Raw genomic sequence first — 9,613 nt, 5'->3', positions numbered from 1 at the left:
ACCAAAAAATCCTCCCATGACGTCTTGCTCGCTTCTCCTTTGGGCATCGAATCAGCTAGTAGCTTCCACCAGCTTAGTACTCCAGGTTTCAACAGAGGAACCGCGAGAGCGGTCTTTTGCCTGTTGCTACACTCACAACTCTCAAACATCGTCTCCATCTCGGAGATCCAGTTTATGACTTCCACCGGCGTCGGGCTTCCAGATAGACTCGGTGGTTTGGACGTCATGAAATCCTTGTATTTGCATCCACGTCCATCATTTCCTCCATCCTGGTGGTTTTGCCTAACTATTGGTGGGTTGGCTTGACCAACAGTCCCACTATAGTTTCCCTCCTCAGTCTGCCCCTCGTTCAACTCGGGCTGTTCGATCTTAATGGTTGCTTCCTCTCGATTTTGCTGGAGCAAACGCCTGGTTTCCTCCATTTGACGATCCAACATCTCTTGGATCATCGCTTGCACTCCGCCCATTGTGACTGGCTCAGCAGCAGCTTCCATCACCGGTATTTGCTCAATCACTGGGGGTTGGTTTCTGTTCCCATTTGCATTCACGTTTTCGCTACGGGTTCTTTCCATCTTGATCTATACACCGAATAAGGTGAATCTAGATCTTTACTTAGGATTGACGGTTAAATCATCCTTATCACTCCGAAACGTTTATATGCTAGTTCTAATATCGTAGTCGTACGTTTAGAATCCTAAACACATAAGGTTTCCAGATCCGGTCGGCAACAGACCATAGATCCGAACAACTAACAGCATATCAGGCACAAGTATGTAGCACATAAAAGCATTTTAGGCATAATTCCTAAAATAAGCTAGTGCTCACACCTCACAATCATTGCTTAGCATTCTAAGTTTAAGTCTAGAAATAAATCCATATTCCTAGTTCACTTAAACTAATGCTCTGATACCAACTGTGACATCCCCAAAATCACGGCTAGAAAAGACCGATTTTGTTTATGCTTTGTAAAAATCAGAGTACTTCTTTTCATAAAAATGTTGCGGAATTTGTTCCCAGAAAAACATGATAAATACATTATTAAAACATTTTCGAAGAAACGTATTTATTTCATTTTAAAACGTTTGGGATGTCATTTTTAATACAGAAACATAAGCATAAACAGAACTTACAATTATTTACACTAGTGATCTACATCTCTTTAAATCTCTCAGTGTAATGTCACTTCATATCGTCACCTGTGATGTAAATAAACTGAGTGGGTCAGGTTGGGAAACCTGGTGAGTACATAGGGTTTTCAACCCACAATAATATAGTTATTATGTTTAAACAATCAAACAATCAACCCAATTACACATCCCCATTATCTTCTTTTAGTCTTCCCTAAAGATATTATCTCAAGGGTCATCTCCTATATCATATTTACTTCTCATCTCCTTACATCGTATTTCCTTATTTGATTGTTCCTACGAACTTTACCTAAGGATCATCGCCTACATTGCATAGACAATACTAATCCGGGGATTACTCCCTCAATATGTGTCTAGCAAGAGTTAGGGTATCATCGCATGATTACGTAGCCACAACATCGCCTGGACTTGTAAATCATGATAAGGGTTAGTCTATCATCGCATGAATACGTAGCCACAACATCGCCTAGACTTGTACTTCATAATAAGGGTTAGACTATCATCGCATGAATACGTAGTTGCAACATTGCCTGAACTCGGAATTCATCACCTACAGGTTTCTAGCCTGCTGGTGTTTCCACGGGGTTGTCTATAATAGTCCGTGGTTGCCATCTATACTCTGGTAGATGACTACATCTCCAAATTGTCGGACAAGGTTGTAGTATCCTACATAACCGATTCATAATCACCTATCTATCCTCACCTAATTATCATCACCTTCCTATCATCACCTATTTCTCGTTATTTTATTTCATCACTCACCAACTATTTCATCTACCCGTGTTTTATCCCAACATATTTGTAGATATAAAATAAATATACAGTTTAAATGATTTAAAACATGTATAAATCATTCATCCAGCATAGAAAACAAGTATTCAAACAATATGCACACATAGCACGTAATTTATATTAAAATACTTCATATCTATGTGTAAGATGAAAGGGATTATGCACTCACTTGATTAGGTGGTGACTCAGCACTCGGACAGCGCTTCGATACTCTCAAAACGATATTCCTTCGATAAAACCTAGTATCGATACCACTAGGGTTTAGTCTAACGATAACCGCGGCAAATTCATTAGTCCGAGTATTATTAAGTGTTAATAATACTCGATATAACTCATTTTAATAGCCCAAATAATTATTTTAAGGACCTAATAACATTCCTATAATTATATGAAAGCTATATTAAAAATTGCGTAAGCGTAGCACACTTACAGCGAATTTTATCGAAAATCGGGACTTAATTGGAGCAGCGTTTCGAAACCGAAAAACTCCTTTTTCTCGGGACTCCGGGAGCCTCGGGGCTTCCCTAGGGTGCTAGGAGTTTAACTAGGGCTTAGGGGGGGGGGGGGTTAGAAACCCTAGAGAGAGAAAGAAATCTAGAGAGAGAAGTGATTTTGGTGTGAAAAATGAAGAAAGCCCTACGAGGCCTCGGTACGCTGGGCGTACCTCGGACCTACGCGGGGCGTAGTCATCGGATAAGAGTGCCAGCTTCGCACCAGCTGGCTCGCAACATCGGAAGAGGTAAGGGCGAGGGTACGCGGTGCGTACTGGCTTCGGACGCGGGGCGTAAGCGAGGGCGATGTGTTCTTCATCTGAAGCGAGATTTGATCAGCGATGGACGGCCCACAATGCGCCACGTCATCAGCTCCTTATCAGCCTTCGCAAATTGCATTCTCGACTTCTAAAAATCATAACTTTCGCATACGAGCTCCATTTTCGACGTTCTTTATATCCACGCGAAGGTGGGAATGTACTCTACAACTTTTGTTTAGACTTCGTCGGCAAATTTTGGCTCAATTTTAAATTTTATATTATTAACGGGCCGGGATAGGATTGGTCCGTTTAAATCCTCATAACTTCTTCATCCGACATCCGTTTTCGCCCATCTTTTTCTCGTTACGCTACTCTCAACGAGATCTTCGATTCTCGTTTAGGTCGTGTCGGCTAAAAACCGCTCGATCTAATATTCGAATTTCGGGCTGTACACTGCTAGTCCGAAACTTCGAAAAATCATAACTTCTTCATACGAAGTCAGGTTTGGGCGTTCTTTTTATCGATGTTCTTATTTTAACATATTCTACGACTTCTGTTTAGATCGTTAAGGCTAAATCTCGCTCTATCGTAAATTCACTATTTACGCTTCCCGGTATTGTGCCGATTCTGTCGCGAAACTTCGACGGGTCATAACTTCTTCGTTATAACTCGGATTTCGGCGTTCTTTATATGTACGGAAACCTCATGATATATACTACAACTTGGTTAAGATTATTTATTTTAAGTAATCTTTTGTCGAAAAGTCGTTTTCGACCCCTATTGCCTCTACATTGACTAGCCCGGATTTGCGGGCGTTACATATTTGCCTTCAGATACTTGACAAACATACATTTGAGGAAATGCTCAAATAACCATTCAAATGTCTCTTCCTTTTCGTTTTCAAGCAATGCTCCACCAAAAAGTATAGACTGTCCATGATGATTCACCCCAGTAAAGGGACCAAAAGGCATCTTGAATTTGTTAGTCATATAACTGACATCAAACACAACAACATCTTTGAATTTTGTATATGCATCTCTTGATCTACCATCAACCCAAAAGATATTTATAGGATACCCATCATTAGACAAATCCACGACAAAATACTGGTCATTGTCCACTAATGTTTTATCTTGAAAATGTTTTATAAGTCCATAAAACTCCTTTCCTCTATGTTGTTTTTGATGCTCAGATAAAACATCGACACATTGCTTTGAAGTTACATCAGCTACATTTGAGGTTTTCATTGTATTAACAACCTTTTTAATCTGAGAAGGTTTCAACCCTGCTTGACCAAATTGCACCATCAGAGATTTACCTTCTATTGAACGGTGGAAATTGCTATAAGATCGATGCTTTATAACCTTCGTAGGTGTCATGGTCAAGTCGTGATTGTGTGTGTCAATAAACGAGTCCACCAACCATTTCCCATCATCCTGTCTTGTTATTCGAAGCTTTGCTTGACATACGATTCTAACATCTCTACGATGTTTTTTCTCTTTTTCACTTGAAGCATCTTTGTCCATCCTTTTGAAGCCTTCTTTGTTGCATACATATATCTTCCGAAAAGGCTCATTTGTTTTAGGATTTGTAATTGTGTCATCTCTACATATACCAAATCCATGCAAAAATGAATAATCATTATAAAATGCATAGGCATCATTAGGTGTATCAAAAACCTTTCCCAGTATCCTTTCATCATTAACATCATCTTCTTCAAATTCAATGTTCCCACCGATATTATTTATTTTTTCACTTTCATATGTTGCTTCCACATTATCATTTGTGTCAATATCTTCGGTTATATATGGTTCTATAGCTAGATTAGTTTATTCGGCTTCACTTATTATGGCCTACAATAGACAACAATGCATATTGAAACATTATACGTAAAAAATATATTAACAACCAACAATGAAAAACTAAAAAACAAAAAACTCAAATACATTGGATATTTTACCTTTTTAGAAAAATCGTTAACTAATTGCAATGTCTACCTCTAGAAACAATAATGTCAATAATAAAATCACAGAACAAATATAGATTCAACAACTAATAGAGAACACCATAAAAAATAATGTCAAATATTAAAAATCAGAAAAACTTCAAAAAATACGTTTAAAAAAAAATCGATTGGAAGTACTTATTGTATGCAATTCTAGAAAAAACGTTTTGGAGGCTATACTGTTTGATCGAATCCAAATTCTTGAATTGAAACTTTTTAGTTTTTCAATAATTGCGATTGGAGGAATATAGCAAGTAAACTACAACACCTATAACCCAATTTCATGAATTGCAACTTCTTTTTACTGCGATTTAGAAGAAAATTAATGGATGTTCCAAAATAAACATGATAAACTTAAAAATTGAGGAAATTTATCGATGTGGTGAGACAAGTGAACTGCAACAGGGACGAAATCGACTTTGCTGTTGTGAATTGCAATTTTTTTTACCGTGAATAGTTTTTTTATGTGAATAACGATTAATGTTAGTACCGATAATATGTTTGCGATCGACTTTAATGTTGTAGATTCGGTATATTAAAAACCTCAGAACAATACGATGATCATGGAAATTTGTATGATCATCGCACCCAATTTCATGAATTCATAGTTTTTATATTTGAATTGTGATTTATTGGTATCGAATAGTCTTTTTGTGATTGTCTGAAATCGTCGTTTTTTTTTTCTTGTAAATTGATGTAGTCGATTTTTGTCACAGCTATCATTCGAAAAAGGAGTAATCTAGGTTGGATTTCACCAGGAACAAGGACACGTAGATTATTTTTAATGAAATTATTCTTTTTTATTTTCAGAAAATTAAACAATTTTACAAAACAACATAGTTTTAATTGACTGGGTATCTAAACTTATATACCCTAAAGAGTATATTTACTTTTCCCATATAAAATAACAATTTTTTTGAAAAAGTTAATTAAACTAATTTTGATTTCAATTGATATTAAACAATGTTTAGTCTGTAGATTAATGACCAAAATAATGACCAAAAGAAACCAAAAGAAAAGAACCATGTGCATATAATGACCGGAAAAGAAACCAAATGAAAAGAACCATGTGCCGGTAAATATTTGAATTGTTCTTATCATTAATTATCAAATCTTTAATTGGATTTTGATTTTTGTTTCTATAGGTAAGAATTTTAATTTTTCAATAAGGACAAAAAATACACAAAGAGCAGATTTAGACTAGGAAAAGAGAACACATGGTAATATGGTATGATAAATGACTTGTGAGATAAAAGATCGACAAAAAAATGAGAGAGAAACCGATAACAACAAAACCAATAGATCGTCACAAGACATGAGATAAAGATCGTTATAAATCTAGATCTATTTTATTTTATTTTTTGGTAGTTTTAGTGTTAAACTAATAGATATCTATATAGTTTTATATAATTTAGGAAATGGTAAAAGATACGAAATTGAATTCTTATGAGTTTTAAATATGATTTTTTTGTTAATTTCGACAAAGGCTTACGACCTAGTTTACTTCTAGACAACATCAATATTTGTACTTTTTTTAAATCGTTCCGTGTAATTGGATTATATAAGGAAATTAATCTGTACACAATAATTTTTTATAATACATATGTTTTAGATGAGATGTAAAATATGCAAAAACATATAATTATTTGTTATAACAAAAAAAGTGTTGTGTATGAATTATGGGCGAGTACCAAACCTAGCCTAAAAAACTCACTTTGGTATAAACCAAAGTACCAAACCTAGCGTTTGGGGCGTGGCCAAGACTAATATGGGTGAGTATTTGTATTGATCCCATTTATGAACACCTTTACTTAATAATAAGTTAATCCTGAATTCTGTTTTAGCTATTAGTATCGTTATATTTTGATTTATAATTGTCAATTTTAATTTTAAATATACTTGTTATAATAAAAGAAGTAGAAAATACACATTAATTTTTTCGTTCAATTTACCTCACAATTTGATGAACTAAAACACGGGTTGTAACAACAATTCAGTCTTAATACATTTCGTAGCACAAAAACAACTCAAAAGAGAAACCAACTTTTGTTCCTTTGCATGCAAGAAAGGCCTCATTTGCCATTTGATAGGATTCCGTTTCTTTGTTGTCACCAAAAACTTTTGGCTATGGTTTGATCCTTCCACTCTGCCATATGGCCTACACTGCTTTAACAAAAGCAACAACTTTATTATTATATAAATATACCCTAATCTAAGATAGTTATTACCCTATTGCCATTATATATATATATATATATATATATATATATATATATATATATATATATATATATATATATATATATATATATATATATATATATATATATATATATATATATATATATATATATATATATATATATATATCATTCTACAATCATTTTAAAATTACATGTGGAGGAAGGAAGTGTTACTTTTTGTCTAAAAATCATGCATCAATTTTCTCGATTATTCATAAAATACAATATCATTCTATTTTAAAACGGTGATATTTTTAGATATTTGCATACTAATAAAATGTTTATCTTTTATTAAGTTAAGATTAGATATTGAAAATAAAATCTTTTTTGAATTGATCTTTTATTATATCATTCCATTTTGTTGTTTTTTTTTTCTAGTAAATCATCCTTTGTGAAGAAAAAAAAATCATAATATAGCAATATTATCTATATACAATTATGCTTTTTGTAATAGATCCCATCAAATCTTTGATAAAAAAATACTTATTTCGTTGGGCTAAATGGCATAATCGATATTTAGGCCAACTTTTGTGGCAATATACATCAACTTACAATATACCAACCAAGCAAAAGAAGGCACGACGAAAGCAAGGAAAGAACAAAACATGAGCATTTCAACTTTCACGACTTTGATACAACTTCTAATGCATCATGTACAAGTAAAACCTCTCTAGATTATAACTATAAGATAGAAACATCACATTCTTTTTGATACCCAAAAGCTCTGTAAATCTGCCACTATCTCCTCTATCATTTTCATGTCCTTCTTCAAGTTTGAGTCGATAAAGAAGCTCATACACGTTAAAAAAGCATGTAAGAGCTTCACTGATCAGATCTTTCGATCCAGATGTAATAGGATTAAAGTTCGTAAGGCTATAAAAACTGTCACCACCTTTCTTGTTTCACCACGTCAAAAAATACGCTTTCGTTCAATGAGACAACGCTCTTCCACAAGCCACCATTACCACCTCCTTCAGAAGGGTCTTCCGGCCATATTCATTGATCAACTCTATCATCCAAAATCGGGTCAATCATCAAGACAACCCGTAATTAACAAAGATAATAAGAAACCAGGTTTTGCTACCACTAGTGCAGACACTGGTGGTGGTAACACTAGTGCCCATACTAGTGGTAGCAAGCGGGAAGAAAGCGTAACAACGAAACAGTTTTCGTTGTTACGTGAGAAAAAGAAAGATGAGAGTAAAAAGGGAGACATGTTACAGACACGAGACATACGAGGGGTGGATGAAAGAGCGGAGGATTATATTTTGAAGGTTAGAGAGCAAATGAGACTCCAAAGGGAGAAATCGATTCTTGATTTTCAAGAAATGCTTGCTCGAAGTGTATGATTTTTTTCCCATCATACATATTATATATTTTATAACATGAACATGATCTATTTTTAGTTTTTTTTAGATTTCCATTTTATTTTCCCAAATTATTTTTATGGGATAAGAAATTGGTATTTCTTTCAATAAGAGTGGGGTAAACGCCCCCCGCTAGGGGTGTTTCCTTCAATAATAGTGATAACCAACAATGAGCTCAATCTTCTTTACACCTAAGGTAAAAGTGTGGGACTTTTTTTTGTTATTTTTATAATAATAATAGCGTTTAGAGAGTTGCTTACTATCATATTCCCAATCACTAGAAAGAAAAGATAGCAATAGTGACATGGATCGTGTTGATCCATGTCATTATTTCTTTGAGAGGAAAAATGGGTATTTGTTTTGAAGATATAAGGTGATGCTTAATGGTTATATTATTCTTTTAATTTTGTTTTTGTTCATTTCTCATATGTAAAATTATTGGGCGTGATATATAGAAAATTGGAAATATAATTTTTTTTAATGTGTGTTCAAAAATCTCGACTTCAATTGTTTGGATAATTGGAACTATTGTTATATGCTCTAACATTTAAAAATTCGAAAATACATGTATACGGATTGTAAGCTAGTTGATACATTGGAAATTCAAATGTCCCGTTATCAATCTCCACCAGTCCTTCGCTCTGGACCTCAGCAAGTTCAGAGCACACCTGACCTTCTGGTCAGTAGGACATGAGCATGTGAAAAAGCATCTCTCAACGTCAGATAGCCACCTGATGGGTATGATCGGATCTTGAATTCCATCAAAAGTTAGGGACTTCGTGTTATCAAAGTCTCGATACTAAAGGGCCCGACCTGCCCTACCATCAACAGCTGCGGAGGCTGCAACGGCAGCCGTCTTAGCAATGGCTGCATAACGCTCATCAAAGTACTCAACTATAGCGGTCTTAATAGACCCAAACATCTCCCGCAACTGATCCCGAAAAGTGGAGCAACCTTATCGTGCAGGATCTCCCGAATCCTAACATCCAACTCTTACAGTCTCATCTAACCAGTGGTCCCTGTCACTGCTGCTAGCCCTCCTTGACTGCCAGCTCCTGATCCTGATCGGGATCCAGTCTCAAATCGCCTCGTAGTCACCATTCTGAAAATACACCAGAATGATATTAGATACTCCATATAATAACGGGGAATCAACATCCAACTAAACCCTAGGGGTTATGGCTTCCTTGCTACGTGTATGGGTCATGTGCTTTCAGTAGTATGGGCCCATACTACCTTCCACACCTACCAATATTTGTCTCAAGGATCATCACAACACCCTAACAATGTACAGAAGCATAGGCAGG

At 35.1% G+C, this 9,613-nt stretch overlaps 1 protein-coding gene across 1 annotated transcript; it reads left to right on the top strand.

Annotated features, from left to right (window-relative positions):
- Positions 1-7,644: 7,644 nt before the first annotated feature.
- On the top strand, positions 7,645-8,787 carry LOC111883327 (pathogen-associated molecular patterns-induced protein A70). The gene has a single exon (XM_023879656.3). The coding sequence runs from the start codon at positions 7,698-7,700 to the stop codon at positions 8,286-8,288; it is 591 nt and encodes a 196-aa protein (XP_023735424.1). The 5' UTR covers positions 7,645-7,697; the 3' UTR covers positions 8,289-8,787.
- The last annotated feature ends 826 nt before the right edge of the window (positions 8,788-9,613 follow it).

The sequence above is a fragment of the Lactuca sativa genome, chromosome 3 (assembly GCF_002870075.4).
Source record: "Lactuca sativa cultivar Salinas chromosome 3, Lsat_Salinas_v11, whole genome shotgun sequence".
NCBI classification, from domain to species: Eukaryota; Viridiplantae; Streptophyta; class Magnoliopsida; order Asterales; family Asteraceae; genus Lactuca; species Lactuca sativa.
This window is presented reverse-complemented; position numbering and strand designations above follow the sequence as displayed.

Coding starts and splice junctions, on each gene's coding strand:
- LOC111883327 (XM_023879656.3), top strand. CDS start 7,698: ATGTCCTTCTTCAAGTTTGAGTCGATAAAGAAGCTCATACACGTTAAA.